General features: G+C 41.0%; 3 protein-coding genes and 1 long non-coding RNA gene across 6 annotated transcripts; 1 reads left to right on the plus strand and 3 right to left on the minus strand.

Moving 5' to 3' along the window:
• Nucleotides 1-226: 226 nt before the first annotated feature.
• LOC105456533 lies at nt 227-1,739 on the minus strand. The gene is made up of 2 exons (XR_975264.1): nt 596-1,739; nt 227-527 (listed from the first exon to the last, which is right to left on the minus strand). It is a non-coding gene; the product is annotated as an uncharacterized LOC105456533 (long non-coding RNA).
• Nucleotides 1,740-6,994: 5,255 nt separating this feature from the next.
• Nucleotides 6,995-11,165, minus strand: LOC105456535 (myosin light chain alkali). 2 transcript variants are annotated; one of them, XM_011700643.1, is made up of 6 exons: nt 11,072-11,165; nt 10,869-10,896; nt 9,502-9,810; nt 8,780-8,866; nt 8,387-8,451; nt 6,995-7,498 (listed from the first exon to the last, which is right to left on the minus strand). In XM_011700643.1, the coding sequence occupies exons 1-5, from the start codon at nt 11,072-11,074 to the stop codon at nt 8,420-8,422; spliced, it is 459 nt and encodes a 152-aa protein (XP_011698945.1). In that variant the 5' UTR covers nt 11,075-11,165; the 3' UTR covers nt 6,995-7,498; nt 8,387-8,419. The 2 variants fall into 2 exon arrangements, with proteins under 2 accessions (XP_011698945.1, XP_011698944.1); XM_011700642.1 differs by lacking the exon at nt 8,387-8,451.
• A 379-nt stretch (nt 11,166-11,544) lies between these two features.
• On the minus strand, nt 11,545-13,894 carry LOC105456536. 2 transcript variants are annotated; one of them, XM_011700645.1, is made up of 4 exons: nt 13,708-13,894; nt 13,403-13,465; nt 13,251-13,264; nt 11,545-12,670 (listed from the first exon to the last, which is right to left on the minus strand). In XM_011700645.1, the coding sequence occupies exons 1-4, from the start codon at nt 13,799-13,801 to the stop codon at nt 11,852-11,854; spliced, it is 990 nt and encodes a 329-aa protein (XP_011698947.1). In that variant the 5' UTR covers nt 13,802-13,894; the 3' UTR covers nt 11,545-11,851. The 2 variants fall into 2 exon arrangements, with proteins under 2 accessions (XP_011698947.1, XP_011698946.1); XM_011700644.1 differs by having other exon boundaries at nt 13,251-13,465.
• Nucleotides 13,895-13,933: 39 nt separating this feature from the next.
• LOC105456537 lies at nt 13,934-17,329 on the plus strand. Its single transcript, XM_011700646.1, has 3 exons — nt 13,934-14,196; nt 14,288-14,345; nt 14,461-17,329. Exon 3 carries the CDS (start codon nt 14,481-14,483, stop codon nt 17,175-17,177), a length of 2,697 nt encoding a protein of 898 aa, XP_011698948.1. The 5' UTR covers nt 13,934-14,196; nt 14,288-14,345; nt 14,461-14,480; the 3' UTR covers nt 17,178-17,329.
• Nucleotides 17,330-17,917: the final 588 nt, after the last annotated feature.

Below are 17,917 nucleotides of genomic sequence, written 5' to 3' on the forward strand. Positions count from 1 at the left end.
GAGTGTGCATAAATTCTATTCATGTTATATTTGAAAAAATATATATATGAGAAATTGCAGTATTTAACATAAAATCAGTTAATGAAAAATAAAATTAATTAATATGTATTAACGCGCTTTTAAAATAGATGTGCAAATAAACTAGTATAATATTTCAAATAAAATTTCTGTAAAGTTCAGTTTTCCAACTTGTTTTACAGTTAGTAGTCAATCATGTTACTCAGACTTGAGATCGACTTTGATATTTAATGAAACCTGATTGATAATGCATATGCATATGCATGTTTTATACGAATCGGTATTTCCATTTGTCGATACAAAAACATTCAGCCTCTGGTAAAAACACGCTGCCTGTTTTGTAACTTCCTTATTTTCTGCCGTCGTCCACATTATGAATATTAAATATGAAACCATTATGTTCCCGTTGAAGTCGTGAAATCCAAACAATCACAATGCCCCAGTGTTCTCGGCCACTTACAACATGTTCACGAGATATGACGTCATCGATTACCATAACCAAAGTTAGTCTAAATGACATCATGACTTGTTACGATATTATTACAAGATTCTACATATTCACAAATATGTAACTTACATGCTGTTACATAAGTGCATTACTACATAATATCCATGCTTGTAACGTCGAATTTTTTGTTTACGTTTACTCTGCACTGCCAATTAGATCTGAAATCCTTATTAATTTCATTTTTCGTTTTCATAATATACTCTTTCCTTGCCAACTGACATCTGTAGCACCTCTTTCAATTGTTTAATTAAACTATAAAATTAACTATATATTACTCCTATTAATTGCATCTATAATTATTCGTTTTTTTTCTTGGCTACTTTACACAAGAGATATCATTTATGTTACGTGCGTACATTTGCTCAGTGTCGCAAGTAAACACTAACTTGCCGAAAGTTAGGCTGTAATTTTTATCGAGATAAGTGAACCACCTTGTAGCGCCTATTGACAAGATCGGTGTGCGTTGACGAGAGCCACTTTGTTGCATGCTCGTTTATCTACGCGAGCGATTCCGGCGATTATGTCGCGCGATATAATTTTAAAGCTGACGTAATCGTCGCCGTGTGTATACGTTCGAACTGTTATCGCCGGTTTCGCGCGTTCATACAGGTAGACAGACACGACTGGCGTGCAAGTCCTTGACGTAACGCAACGGTAAATTATTTCACGCAATCCGCGAATTTATTTGCTATAAACCATTATAGATTTACGAGTAAGTGTACGATTAAAATTTATATAAGATCTCTAATCTTCTCTACCGCAAATAAATCGTTTCTTTCATAAATAGCCTTTCTTGCATTACATTGATGTGAATGTAGCGAGAGAGCTGGCAAATTGTGTAAACGTTATATTTGCGCTTTCCAAACACGCATATGTCGCGCGGTGTTTTCATTAATTTGCAATTTAAACGAAAGAATAGAAAAGGTGTACGACATTAGCTGCTTTTCTTTGAATGCTTCCCGTTATGAGACGCGCGTAAATAGCTGGCGTTTTTAAAAACTCTTGCGTTAAGCGCGCCGCGTGCAGCGTAGCCAAAGTCAGATATTGACACCATTAACTCGCAGTAGCTCGCTTGTAGGCCGCGAGTTCTCTGGAACGTGACGCTTAACCGATGGGGCTCCGTTAGAAAGTAGGCCCTTCCTCCCTTTCTGCGGCGGGAAGAATCGCCAATGCTGAATAGGTGCCTGTCGCTCGAAAGCGCTCTTTCCGTCGTGACAGCGTTAGCGCCCAACCGGTCGCTGAACCTCTGCGAGGCGCGAACGACTGTCAACGGAGACGATCCCGCTAATGGAACCCCCGACCACACGCCGGCGGCGTGTTTCGCAATTTGCGGCAGGTCGTTGCGACGTTTCATCGAAGAGTTTGGTCGATACCGCGCGCGCCGTTACGAGTATATAGGCATAATCCACTCTCCCCGAGTTTGCTCAACTCTTTCATCCGCGCCTCCACCACGAGGTCGAATAATTATCGGTAGCGTGCTCGAAAATCAACCGACGTTCATCGCATGCACCTCGTGTCAGCCTACCGAGAGTACCGCATTATTCAGCGGAGCTTGCATATATGAAATTGAACTATATCGAGTAATGATGAGATTCCGTTGCGCCTTTTGCAACACGTATTTCACTTTTTATCTTTGATATCTTGCTAGAGGAGAAACGGACAGTCAATCCAGACGTCGCGGAGAAACGTGAATGGAAAGATATAACCGGCGCGGATCAAACTCGGATAAAAATCACAGCTTTGCTATTCGCATAAGGAAACGTAGGCGTTGATAGACGAGCTGGGGTCTAGGAATAAGTACAGCGTGTATGACGCGTGTTTCAGTATGTAATGACCGAGCGTTAGGGCCCGAAGCGGGACGTGGGTGACGAGCAGGAACCTTGGCCTCGTACCCGCGTAACGTTAAGTATTCACGTAACTCCACTGACGCGGTTTTCGCGTCGCGTCGCCTGGTTACGAGCCATTAATCTCAAGTGTAATGACTAGCGGCACAGAGGCTCTGCAGCTTGAACCAAATAAACAATGTGACGAACTGATCACAACATCAGATTAGCGTCCGTCACGCAGATTGCATGGCGATTGTATCTCTCTAATGTTATCGTTACTCAATAATGACGCTTTAAATTAGCTTTACACGATCATATGTTGAAGTAAAGTGACTGCGTGATAATTGACGAACAAATACGAAATCCCCTCTGGGCCCGATCATATCCGGAAGCGGCGGACGAATAACGAGGATGCCTCTGTCCACCCAAAAGCGTCGTCTAATTCGAGAATGCTGCGACACTCCGATTAAAGCTACGCCATCGCACGGGCGAGTTCTGCCAATTCCGGCAATTATACGCCCACGAAACATCGTTAGCTCATTGACGCTCATCAATTTCCTAATTGGCCCAATCGGCGACGGCCGATCCTCTTCACGTGCGCCGATTTTTCTGCTCCGTTTGCCACGAAGCTACTCCTCTCGAAGTTCGACGATCCGAGTCTTCGATTCTTTCTTATCGTGACCTCGTAACTAAAGTTTGCGTAGCGATAAGTCGATGGGTTACGAAGTACGGTACCGGTGTTCTCGAGTAAAAATGCGCCGCGACTCACGGAAAGAGCCTCGCGCGGTCGCTCTCGCGTGAGATCGTTACTCATCATCTCGTCGAGACCTTGCGGATCTATTTGACAGTAGGTCGATCTCCCCCGCCCCCTGATTTACAGTAAATTGCGAGCGTCGCCAGACTATTTGACGATTTGAAATGTCGAGAGCGTAGCGCTTGGAGAAAATTTTTGAAACAAGTAACTTTTTTTCTCGCTTTAATTCTCTCACTGATTATTCCTGTAACTTGAAATGGCAAATGTCATGCAAGCCACGTTTCAGATAGTAGAGAAAGAGAGAGAGAGAGAGAGAGAACTCCCGAGAGGTTGTGAATTACAGGTATATCCACAATCGTGCCAAGTGCGGCAATATAGACTTGCGAGATTGCTGTCGAACTTCGCCGCGCAACGAATGTCGATGGTAACAAGACGAAAGACGAATATTTTTTTCCCACGGTTCGCGCATAACGATTTCCGTATCGTGATTGATTCCGCGCCGGCAGAGGAGGCCAATTGCGCACGAGTGTGCGGCCCGGCGCGCGGCGGAGAGCAGCCACGGCTGAGATTAAAGTGGCGGTTAAAAAAGCTTCCCAGCTACGTACGGTTCTACGTTACACGCTGGATTTTCTCATCGCTCCGGGTATAATGCCCCCAGACGCTTGAGGCCACCGTACAGTCTTCCTCATAAATCTATGCAAGCGTCGTAATGATACTCCTTGCCGGTTCCCATGCGCGACCGTGCATTCGGAGCTCTTCGATAATTAAACGCTGACAGGCGCGCACGGATTGGTGTAATATTTTATAATGTTTCGCGTGCGACTCGTAAGCAACAGCCCATCGTAAATATAGATGCCTATCGTAAATAGATGCAATATTGATACAAGCACAATCGGGAAAGTATTCAATGTGTCGTTCTTTCTGTATATTTGAACGAGTAGATATTGTGCATATGCCATGCAATTCTGTGTGGAATGAAATGTATCGCAAGCCTGCTCTGTGTCGTATTTCCCCTTATCTCTTATTAATAAAAATATATTTTATCTTTTCACGACAGATGGCAAAACCTCAACATTACATTATTTATTAATTATTATTGTATTAATACATTTAATACATGCAGATATTGCAGTGAATTTTTTTTTGTATATTATGCTTGTGTACTGCTTTCTACAAAAAACATCTTTCGACGCGTGATATGTATTTTTATCATTTATTTTTAATGGAAATATTCGTTGCCGTCGAGAGATAAGCAGATTGACTTTTACCATGCATTATTTAAAGAGCAATAAAATTAAAAATAGATAATATTAAAATGGGTAATGGAAAGTGGGTCATGTCATTATTTCTTCATTTGATGAATGGAATTTATCGTTTATTTAACACTTTTAATATGCACATAAAAATTTATGTAAGACGAATGTCTTGTAGAACCACAAGCTTCTGGTTTCATTAAGAATCGAGGACCATTGCGGTGTTAACACTCGAACAGAAAAGATTTATGTGATAAATTTACGAGCTATTCTCGTAATGCAATTGTCTAAACGCGGTGTAATTATTATGGATTATATAAACATTATTGTGTGCGCGATATTCGCACTGTGACGCAGCAAAATGAAGATTATGTGATAAACGATACGGAAACAAATATGAAAGTAATAAATTATTGGTGAGAGAATCAGACAGATATAGAAAAAGATTCATATTACACAGTGTTGATTATTTTGTAAAAAAAAAATTCAATTCAATTTATATTCCGAAGAATATTTTACTGAAACGAAACAATGGTACGTTTCATGGAGGAGAATTAGCTGTTTTCATCGATATTTCTAGAAGGCCAATGGATGAGGATGCTCCGCAAGGATGCATTTTTAATGAGTCTCTCCCTCGCTTCTAACATAATTACCGGAAAGAAATTTAATGAAGCGTTACGTATCGCGTCTCGGTTTTAACGAGCGTATAAACTTCCCAAAAGGGTGGAAATGAATCATCTATCATTCAGCGATCGCGCGCGTTTCTCATGGACCGCGCCCGGCATATCGCGCGACGCGGTTCGGAAAAACACGCCGTTCCGCAGACACGCAGCTCATTTTAGTGATCGCGTGAGAAGATCAGCTGTTGCGGGGACAATGCGAGACGCGGAAAAGCGCGATTTTTCCGCGAGATCAGATCCGCTCTCTATACGCCAGTCGGGTCAAAATGGCGGAAAGCGCGCGCGCGCGCTGCTCGCTTCAATCGGCGCAGCATCCGTGGACCACGGTGGACGTCGATCTCAAGGTTGTCGAATGATCGCAAAAATAAGATATACATCGACGCGGAGGAACCGCGAACGGGACCAACCTGTTCGCTGCGCCTCGCTCTGCTGCAGCCTGCCGCCGACGACGTCCGTCATCCTTTATCGATGATCCTCTAGGCGGTGGTCGTCTCGGGGACTACGCTCTCCGGAGATGTCTCTCCTCGCGGCGGCCGCACTCCGCGTCAAAGCAGCACTCCGCTCCAACGTCTCGCGCGCGCGCGCGTTGCGCCGAACGGCGTAAACCAGATCCTCCGTCGATTTGCACACGGGAACGCGAGGTGATACTATACCGCGAGGACGCGCGAGGTAAACGAGTTGCGAAGTAAACGGCTGATGATTGCACCACTCCGAGGGAGACTCGCGAGAGAGAGGAGAGACGCGCAGCGCTTGAACCGACGCGTTTGAACCGACTGGCTCCGACCGCCGCCGCCGCCGGCTCGCCGGGACCAAGCGGTGGCCCCACGCCTGCCACTGTCCCCGTAAGCGGAGCCTGCCGAGCGCGTACGAACGAACACGTCGTGTCCGTCCACCCACAACAAACGCGCTCCATCATCAGGCTGCAGGTACGATGACGATGAGAGCGACGGGAGGAGAGGAGAGATCCGAGAGATCTCATGCGCGATTGAAATCCGCGCTTAATCGCGATTTATCGATCGAGTGCGATTCTCTCTTTCTTTCTTTCTCTCTCTCTCTTTCTCTCTCTTTCTTTCTTTCACGCTCGCTGCGGATGCTGGATGTGTCACGACAGACGCGTGCCGATGATATATCAGCCGAAGATTTGAGAAGCTCGAGCCGGCGCGGATTTGCCCGGCCTCAATCTAAACTGATCCGCGAGTCGTACTGTGCAAGAACATTTTCATGAGACTTATCATTTTCATTATTTTCAATTTCACACAAATTTCGTTAAGCTAAATTCCAACCGCGATTTTGCCTGAAAGTTATCCTTAACGATTTCAGCTCTGACCTTTAAATTCGAGAGACCTTTAAAACAACTAAAAACAATTCGAGAAGAAATTTCCAAGTACTTAAATTAAATAGTTATCTAGTCACGTGAAACGCGCGATTCTTATAAAAATATTTCAAATAATCCGAAAGGGAAGTTTTACTAATTAAATAATTATATGTTTTGGCAGTGTTGCATAACACATAATTAAAATCTACAGTAGATAATGATCGCACTATTATCGTGTTACGTTTAATAGACGAAATCCAGCTGACGCAGCTTTTAAATAGATTTCGACAGTGGCATGCCTTGTTGTCTATGTTTCTCACGCGATTGCTTAAGTAGAGCAAGAAAATGTCAGTCAGGCAAAAATAGCCAGACTTATACGCTAGCGATAAAGAATTTATGCTAATCTGATGGTCTTTGTGACATCATATTTTGTCACGTCAAGTATTAAAGTATTTTGTATCGTTTGTACGGCTTATGCGAATTGCGATCTCATGACATGCAAGCAATATATGAATAAATTATAATATTTCAATTATTTGAAATTTACAATTGTATTGAATTAACAAGGGAATTAAGTAATATCGATAGAAAGTACAGTATGTATTGAACAGAATATTTTCAAAATATCAACACTGGGAGATTTTTTTTAATCCTCTCCGTTGTCTCGAGAGGAGCGATTTATTACAGTAACAGTAAGAAGTAAATTAATACCAACCGTTTTATCTGACTTTGTACAATGTTGCTATATATTAAGATATTCCGTAAATTTAACACTGAACATTGAACACTTTTGTATGAAACCAAATTAAATAATGATGTTTTACGTGCATTTGAGGTGAAGTATTGTTTCTCTTTTCCTCGATGTTCGCGTGATGCTTCCCCTTTCCCTTGCTTTCCATTCAATAAAGTGCTGCTAACGCCTTGACATTTGTTGATTTTAGGATCGTGTCGCGATTTATACATGTAAATTATCAATGGATTCTCGCATGATCCAGAGCGGAGGGATGAGAAAAGTGGTGAATGTGACGAGTGAATATGGCGAACGTTCCATCGTCGATGTGGAGCTTGGCGGATGAATATTGACAGCGATCAGCCTAATTGTCGTCTGTTGCTGCCGCCCTCTCACACAGGTTACGAAGGAACGCTGCGAACGAAATAGAATGATCAATATATCTTTCCGCGCAGTCAAATACCGCGAAACATTGATAGACAAATAAGCACGTTTTCATGGAAACGTATATTTCAAGGCAAAAATATAAAGAATTAGTTTATGAGCTAAGCTGTGAAAATACCGAACGATTTAGTCCATTTAAATAGCAGTCAGTGCTCAATTTGCGCTGTTATATGTAGATTTTTCTGAAATACCGAAGCGACAAAAATGTAAAAGCGATAGATACATAAATATACAAAGAAGCATTAATAATTCGCGTAGCAGAGAAATACAACAGTTCGAACGTTAAAAATTGTTTTTTATAATAGAAGTATCGTATATACGGAAAAATGTAATTTGCATAATTACGTTTAAATTTCAATACATTAAAATTCAATAAATAAATGGATAAATATATAATTACTACAACAAAAATGATATATAAGTGATACTTAAATGAAATAAAAATTGAATTTAAAAAACTAAAATTTTAAAAATGCACTGTAATGCAAGTTTTAGAAAACAAGTTTCGTTCAATAAACATATTTTTCCTGTTTAAATTTTTTGTCACCGTCTCGATTAATTTTATTCCGTGTAATTTGCCTCGATGATCTCGTCAGGTCATTGACTCCGCGCGCGAGCAAAACCTTCGTACGTGTTTCTGCGCGAGAAGCGGGTTATCGATTTCCAGCATCCCTGTTGAGCTGCAGCGTTGCGTCCTACAAATTCTGGAATATGCTCGGCGAGAAAACGCGAACGAGACGATGTTAATAAACTCGATGTTAACAGAGAAAGAGAGACAGAGGCAGAGAGACAGATAGACAGATAGATAGATAAAGAAATGGCGGACAATCGTGGAACTGTGCTACAGGGTGTACTCACGATGGATAATTGTCTCGATAACACCTCAGCCGCTTACAACAGTATCATCATCTTCTTCAAAAAGGCTGCGAAACACAAAAATGTGGAAGTGTCAAACGACGGGGTGGGAAACAAATTGAATCCAAGGGATCTCTTCACGTTGCCAGAAGTTACCGGAGGGCCGCGTATATTACGAATCAAGGAGGGATTTGCCAACTGTACATTATATACAAGGGGGACTTTCTAATTCTAACAAAACAGATCTAGGGGCCTTTAAGAATAGATAGGGATTTTTTCTCAAAGTTAATGTATCCTATGTCAATGTGATGCAGATGATTTAACATTCCTCGACTATTTTGAAGGGGGGAGGGGGTCGCATTCACGGTACCCGATCCAAAACGAACCGACACTTACGGGCATAGGGGATAAAACCGTCTTCGTCTTCTGGGTCCATGCAGTCCTTCAACACCGTGTCGCACTCCGTATCAGTGAGACGTTCACCTACGACAAATGCGATTATTTAGATCATATTAACTTGTTTTCTATATAAATAAAACATTTCGATACAACTTTTTGAAAGCATGATATTCACGTAACATAAAGTTGCACACAAATATCCATAAAAAATACGTAAAAAATGTATATTACAAGATTGCACTATGTAAACTTAAATACCGACCATTAATTGCGTAGCGTTAATCCTTGTAAAAAGCTGAGTCGAAAAATTTTGAACCATTTTTTTGTACAGTGCTAAATAAAGCGATCATTACTACAGTAGTTATTTCTTTATTAAGCATTGTTGACAAAAATAGTTCTTAAATAGCACTCATTAATCATATAGCACTACTCCTTATAAAAAAATTAAGTCGAAAAAAAACCTGAACCATTTTTCGCTACAATGTTCAATAAAGCAGTAATTACTACAGTAGTGATCGCTTTATTTAGCACTGTAGAAAAAAATGGTTCAGGATTTTTCAACTCAGTTTTATACAAGAAATAACACTATGTAATTAGTGGTCGGTATTTATTAAGTTACACCCGATCTTATATAATTACATAACAAAAGTAGAAAAGTAAATTTTTAATTGTTATTTTTTTATATGCTTTAAATAATTGTAGATGAAAAGAGTTTGTACCAAGTGACAGAAGTGTGTGGGACAATTCCGCGCTGAGCATCATTCCGTTTTCCTGTTTATCGTACAGCTTTAAACACTCGACGAAGTCCTCGTAGCACCCCTGCTCCTTATCCTTTTTGCACTGGCTGAAGATAGGGAGGAATTCGTCCAGTTTCATTGTCTTCTCGCCCCTCTTCTTCGTGCCGCCCAGCTTTTCGATGGTCGCATTCGTGGGGTTCAAGTTCAACGCGCGAAGGACGTCGCCAAGATTAACCGCATCGATGACGTTGGTGCCGTCAGCGTCGTAAATGGAGAAGGCGAATTCCGCCCCTATTTAACAAAAGAAATAAATTTGCTTACTTACGCTTACTTTTTCCAGTTGTACTGCAACAGATTCTTCATCGATGATCAAACGTTCTCGAAATCTAAGAAGATCACTTCGTGATCAAGCAGAATCTTGCTGTATAGCTCGCCATCGTCGGCCACGAGCATTCGATCTCGCTTTTAAATATACGAGGTGCGAAATCTGGGTTAATACCAGCCATAGGCACACCGCGTGAAGTATACCGCGTGCGTACCTTTCTTCAAAAATATTCTTCTATTTTGGGAGAGGCGGTAAGCCCCACCGCTGATTGAAGAAGCCGGTGGTGGAAGTAGTGGGTCAGATTACCCCCGCCGAACCATATAAGAACAGCCTACCAACCTATTTTTGACGCGCTACGGAACGGTCACATCCACCTACCCGACCCGTTATGTAACGTCAAAAATGGCACGCAACACACAAATGTAAATTGGAAGTGCCGTGAAAAAAATTTGCGTCTTATAATTCATTGGATTCAATAAAAAAAATAATTATCCAAAAACAATTTTGAAAAAGGGGAATAAAACTTTCTTCGAGTTAAAGGATATAATTTATAGAAGAAAATATTTCTTGTTAAAGAATTAAAGAGAATAAATGAAATGAAAAAAACTCAACAATTTTAAAATTTTTGAAATATTTTGTTAAATAATTTAATGGTGATCACAAAATAAAACAATTACATTTAACGAAAAGATTATTCATTGGCTGAACTGTTTTTAAAAATATTAAGAATTACAATTTTATAATAAAAATCTGTTATATATTATTTTAATATTAATGAGGTGATTTGATTTGGCACAAACTTTACTGTCAGTTTTGTTAATTGTAGAAATTTTACATTTTAATGAAACTTTATTCACTTTCTTCTAATCGCGTGACTCAAAACTACGAAGTTACGTGTAGAAATCACTTATAGCTTCACTAATTGCGATGCAACTTGATTAATCTATCTTCGTTAATTTCCGTATGATTTATACGCGTCGAAAATTTAACAGAACTTCATATATTTAAAGATTGTTTTACTCACTTTCGACATCCTTGCTGCCGAGGTCTGCCTGAAATACAAAGAAAATTTTTTTATTATATTAGCTGTTCACATTTCAATATCTTATAGTTTTATATTGCAAGATTAAAATTAATTTAACTGTAATTTGTTCAATTTCTGTGTTATTCACAAGGAGGCTGTCAGAAAGATTCTCGCGAAAGAGGCTGACGGGTATCGAGACTTACCATTGTCGATTGTCTGGTACCAGTGGATGTTGGCCGAACGAAGCTTGAACCAGAAGTGGCACCGGGTGTTACCAAATTTACTCATTTTATTTTTGCAGATGGCGCTACGAGGACACCCTCGAATGATGCTGAGGTCCAGATCTGCGAGAGGAGAGTTTCGGTCCGGACCGGACCGAGACGGCGACGGGGCATGGCAACGCCGCGGTCCAAAAACAGTTCGAGAAGGCGACGAGAGGCGAGAGTCGACGAATGCCTCTTCCTGCTGCGATAAATGGGGCTACGACGTCGATGACGATGACGACGACTAACACTAATATTCCGATGTCAGATTACCAGATCTGCAGCGCTCGATGGACGCATTAGGCAAAAATACACTCTCGACCTTCGACGCCGCGAGTCAGCCTCTGTACAGCTATATCGAACTCTAAACTCTAAATCGCTTAAGCTATCACAAAAACGCGACACGCATTATGTGAGATCATCAGACGTTATATATTTTACAGAATTTTGCGGGTTCGTGTACAATGCTTGCAGCGATTAGCATCTAGAAATGTATAGAGTCTGATTCACGCGTCGCCATCGCAGTCATATTGAACGCTGAAGTTGCGGGGACCCGCGGTCGATGACTAACTACGCTATCGGTTATTTTTACTCGCTGTGTATTCGTGGACGTGTTTCCCTCTAAAAAAAAAATACATGACTAAAAAGCTGCTGTACGAGCAAACGAAGGGAAATCGCGGCCGTTAGATCGCGAGGTAGCATTCCTTCCGGAACTCAGCATCAATTCTTCCGGCGGCCGAAAGTGGTGCGGAAAAATTTCTTTAGCCGGCTGCCAAAGCCTTTCTTCTTCTTCTTCCTCGTTGTCGCCTCGTTGAACGTTTTTCGCTTCTCTGCGTCGTCGACGGGTAGTATCTGATCTACGGTTTTGGCGCCATCATCGCGCGATAATTTCAACGACGACAACGAATTCGATCCACGTTTCTCGATTTGAACGTCCTCGAGACCGATTTCCCTCGAGGTGGACGCCACGTGTTGACTCGAGTGAGATCTCAATTCTTCCTCATCGTGCTTCAGTTCGATGACGCGGGAGCGGCCGATCGAACTAAAGCTACAATCTCGAAGAAGACCCGAGTGAGATCTCAGTTCTTCCTCGTCGTGCTTCCGTTCGATAGCGCGGAAGCGGGCGATCGAATCGCCGTAATATCGAAGAAATTCCGTCAAAGTCTCGCTTCTGCCATCAGCATTGTCCTCGATAGTCCTAACGAACCGCTCCTGCTTTTCCTCCCAAACGGCAATGCGTTCCTTGCTGACCGACTCCAAAGTAGCGTCCTCGGAGCGCATTGAAACTTTGTTCTCCAGATCTTCAATCAGTTGTTGCAGCAAACCGCGGGTCACGTTGGTCGCCTCGTTGGTCGCTTCTCCCTCCTTCTTCCTCCGAATTAACTTCACCGACTCCGTCGGCGATTCGAGAGTCGCCGCGTGTACAATCTGGTGCGTGTCGCCTTGACCTCGGGTCGTGCGCTGAGCTTCGACGACGTCGTCAGTCGCTGGATTCGTGAGCGGCGCCGCATCGTCGACGTTGCACACGTCGCACTTCACCTGTTCGAACGAGGACAAGCGCGTGTGTAAACCTTCTTATCCTAACAAACGCGCAGGGAATTAACGGTGGCACATGTGCGGCACTAGAGTGAACCGCGAGCACGTTGCACACGCAAGTGTGCTCTCGCACGTGAGTGCTCCGCAATTGCGGCCATACGCGGCTTACGTAGAGCCGCTTGTGATGAGATATGTAAATGTACGGAAGTACAAGATTTTTAGTTATTTTTTATGAAATTAAATGAAAAAATTATATTTCTTTGATATTTTAATATTGAAAAAGATGCGACTGTAATTTTACTTGATCATAGAATTGTTAAAGTTAACACAGTGATTTTCTCTTAGAAATAAATTTGCTTAAAGATTAAAAAAAAGACAGTATACGTAAAAAATAATTTCTTATTATTCGACTTGTTAAAAATGTTTATCATAATTTGAATTCATATCATATCATCTTTTGAATTTACATTATTTCCTCTTTTCTCATTCCTTTTCTCTTGTAACTATAATCTCTGTACAAATTGATTATAATAGAATAATAGAATAATTACTTGAAAAGCAATGTATAGCTACATCCAATTACCTGCTTCTCCAACGCTAACAATGAAGGCGGAAGTACATAACGTGAATCTCCGATGCGTATGTCGCGCAAATCGCGAACTATCTTCGCGATCAGTTCTATTTCGTCGGCCATGCTATAATTTATGTGTGCATGTTCGTTTGCTTGCGGTCTACCGTGTACGTATTCCTGTTGAGCATCGCCTGTTTCCTCATTGACGTCCTGTTCCCAGGATTTACCTAATAAACAGCCGTTCATCGCATATATATATATTATTTGTGTCTAATAGGGACAATTATATGCATCTGCGCGCGGTTATCTTCGCAAGATGCATGTCAATCGCAACTGGGAACCGTGCTCTGTTGCAGGGATAGCATCGTGAAACGGCGTTTATCAATGAACAACGACATATGCGCGTACAACAACGGTCTCTATTCAATCCGTCGTTACATTCACGAGACATACAGAGCTTGCACCTTACCATCCTCCGCGTCGCGTTCTACAACGTCCAGAACTTCTACCATTATCTTGTCTAGCAATCCTCTCGCGAACGCCTCTGCCATGATTTGAGGCATTCTCGCAGAAGGCAACCTCTTCTGCGCGCCGATTCTGACGGGACGCTAAACAGTCACTTGTTATATTTCCGCGAGCGTAGGCTCGATATCGGTCACAGGCGATTATTCAATGCAACGCTTTTTAATTCCCGCCGTAGATCGTGCTTTGTTCATAAATTAAGAATGACGTTCTTTGTATATTGGATATTTTTTTCAGAAAAATAATTACATTAAATTAAATGCTTTATTCTGATAATAAAAACAAAATTTTTTAAATATCTTAGATATCTTTATGTCTTAAATTGCTATTAATAATGGAAACACAAAAATGTTGAAATTTAACTCAAAACTCGAGTTAAGAATAAGGCATTTAAATGACAAATTTCGTGTTAATAATATCAAACTTTATAACCTATGTACGTTATATAACTGTATATAAATTTGATAAGAATACATTTTATAATATAATATAATTAAATACTAATAATTAAAATTTTATTACAATAGAAGCATTGTAAATCACTGAAGATGCATCATTTTGATGGATAAATATGCAACATAACTGGTAATAAAATAACTTGTCAAATTTTACCTAATACCTATAATGTTTTAATAGTTATTTATTAAAAATGTAATTTCCTGAAGAATATGTAAATAATAAAGTTCATCTGCTTTTGCAGAACGATCGATATAAAAGGAGATGCATCGAGAAGATCGCTTTTATGACTGTTGCGTATCGAATATGGCTTTTAATGATTTATGGAAGGTAACGATAGTCCCATCCCAAGTTACATCTTCGAACGACACAATAACGTCTTCGACGAAAACTTTAAGTACCATAACCGAGCGAGAAAGTAACCGAGATTTCTGTCTTTCGTTCGATGAAAATGAAGGGAAAAAGGATACATACGGAAACGCTGAAATGTCGAAAATTATATCATTATCACCTACCTACCAGAAATTGAATTGCGATTATTCGCATCGCTCTTTTAAATCAGGCAAACCACTAACCTCTGTGTTACACGAAAATGAGAAAGAATCACACGATCGAGTGAAAGATAAAATAAATAACAAAGAAGCAGGTTCTCCAATGCGTAAAGATACGATTAATGCACCGGATGCACTCTTCATCGAGCTAGAAACGGTTTATAAGATTCTCGACTTCATCGCAGACTCTGACCCTAAAGTTTCCTCACTGACTAATAATTGTTGTAACGAGATTTCGCGAACATTGCAATGCTTATTGGCCCAGCGTCGCGATAAGAAATTAGAGAATCTCCTCTTAAACGATTCCTCTTTGCGCAGATGCGAACGTTGCGGAGTAATAAGTTATATGCTAGAATCGCGTTCTGCTATTGAAAAACTTAAAAAAAGTAGAACAAAACCCAGATACAATAGTGAGACTATAACTGCCGAGCGCGATTGTAGTAATAATGATCAAACTAATGAGCAGTCAGAGATTTTAATAAGTGCCCCAGATTTAATAAATAACGTACGATCGAAAATTAAAGGAATTAATGACTCCAAAGAGAATCAAATTGAATACAAAGACAAATTGAGCGAAATGAAATTATTGCCAATTGAAGAACGCGCTTTTGTAATGAAGGGATGTATTGAAAATTCAAAAGAATCTGATAATATTTCTGTTACGAGAGCCGATATTAGTGCCACGATTAATAATACATTTTATCAAGATAATAAAGCTATCAAAAAATTATTTACAAATTTGGAAACAGAGGAGAACAAAAGATACAAATGCAAAGCCGCGCGAAGTAAGTATAGTAAGCATGACTCTTCAAACGTGATAAAAGCTTACGCTAGTAGTATTGACAGAGAGGAGATCATAAGGGAGATTTTGTATGAGCCAAAATCGCAAATCGATGATTTGTTGGCAAGAGATCGATGTTCTAATATCGCACGGAAGATCCATCAAGCCTCGCAACGACCGCTCGATGATATATACAAGCACGGTGATATTTATCCGGTTGTCGATACCGTGAAATATTTGGCGCGCGGTCAATTTACGGAGTTAGACGAGAAAGAAGACGAACTTCTCTCGAAATTACAAGAAAGGCGTTGCACTCGCCTGAATGACACCAGAAACGAACGGAGTTCCGTCTTGTATGGCAGCCGAGAGGATTGTCTGCAGCGTGCTGACGCGGGATTTTGGTTGTTCGACGAATCGGGACGTTTACCTCGGGTAGCTTCAAACGAGTACCGTTATCCACTGGAAATAGACAATGATAGAGAGAACGTTAGCTTTCCTTCAAATATTTCGCGACACTTTCATGCGGTAACGAAAATGAAAACGGACAGACGGTCTAGTTACATGGAAAAGGATTCTCTCGAGAATTGCGCTTCTTCGGAGCAAAGAAGGGGGAGTAATGCTACGACCTTTAGCTCGTCATCCATCGAAAATTTGATCCTCGGATCTCTGCGTAGGAAACACGAGATGAATAATATAGACAAAGATATCTCTCGAGGTCGCAAATTAGTTTCGTCAAGGCCCTCTCTGGACATCGCTCGACATGTCAGAGCTCAAATTGCGAAAGACAGACTCTCTGGTAACGCAGAAGAATCGATGAGCGAGCTGTGTACACATGACTCGAATGTCCTAGCTCGATTATCGTCAGAAACGCGCAGGGGGATTCGTCGTTTGATTAAAACGATTGTGACGTCGAACAAGAATTCGACGTTTTATTACAAAAAATATTTAACGAGCGACACACTAAATAGCGGAAAGTTACTACATTCTAGATCCGCGGATGCCACATTTGCGCGTTCTAATAAGTGTTATAAGACAGACAACGAGACAAATATTTTCGCGGATGACTGTATTCCAACTAAACTGTCCGAGTTACGAAAGGGTCGTCCGCTTGGGAGGCAAGATAGCTTTGTAAATATGCGTAGCCAGGATCAGAATAAATCCAAAGATTCCGTCAAGGATTTTCACGAGAATGTAACTTCTGTTTCTTCTGACAAGTCGACAGATAATTCTACAAAAAGAATCACACGACGAATTATTTACAAGGACGCACCGTTGAAAAACATTATCGGAAATAACGACGAGCACGTGGTGGCGGAGTTTTTGCCAATTTATCGTAAAATTCTCAAAAATAGCGAGGACATGGACTGGGAAAATTTTCGGGAGTTTGTCGAAGTTCTGCATCCTCGTGAGAAAGAATTGTGGCGCGACATTTGTAGAACTATCGGTGAAGAAGTGAGAAGGACAAGCGGCGATGCGGATGTTAACACAGAAATTTACATAGAAATCAGTCCGGTAAACCCTGAAGAGATTTCGAAAACAAAAAAAGTAATGACGTGTGCACGAGAAATCGTGTTTGAATTGAATATGACATTAAAAGATGTCGAGGATTTTCAACAAAAGACTCGTTGAAGAACGTCTTGACACACACATATTATATATGAAGTAACGATGGGCAGTGGGAGATCGATTTTAAAGCAGATTTGCTAGTTAAGTCTTGTACATATATTTGAAAATGTATCAGTTTTACGTCGATCTTATTTAAACGTTTTTCATTGTCTTAATTAGATATTTTCTTAATTTCTTTACTATCATATACTTTATATATCCTAGCTTTAATCCAATTTTTTTTATATAAAAGCCTTTTATTTGCGCAACTCTTTTCTTTCTTTCATTTTTTTTGTATTTCTTCTAGTTATATGATATTTGGTGCAATGGCAATAAATAATAATAATAATTATTGTTTTAGCGTGAAAAATAAATGATCAATTGGTGTACTCGTGATCAATCTATCATAATCTAACGGTACACACCCTGGAAACGGAGGGTAAATTACGAGAAGGGTAAATTGCGCGTTCTTCGCCAGTCATTGCTCCACAGGAAGATGGCCTCGCCCAACGTTATATCGGGCGCTGCTCGAGTAAAATGGATAGACGGGGGCTAGGTGGGTAAATGGGTTGATAGGAACGTGGTGCGCGGCGCGGCACAACTCGGCGCGCCGCGAGGGGGTGGCTCGCCTCCCGTAGGGGTGGTCCAGCAGCAGATTCCTGGGCTGATCGATGGAACGACCGGCGCATTGGATTTTCTGAGAGTCGCACGCGCATTTCACCATCCTTCGCCGACGTGTGTGGCCGCATAGACCGCCGCTACGT

This window comes from Wasmannia auropunctata, unplaced genomic scaffold, assembly GCF_000956235.1.
Source record: "Wasmannia auropunctata unplaced genomic scaffold, wasmannia.A_1.0 LD335634.1, whole genome shotgun sequence".
Lineage (NCBI taxonomy): Eukaryota > Metazoa > Arthropoda > Insecta > Hymenoptera > Formicidae > Wasmannia > Wasmannia auropunctata.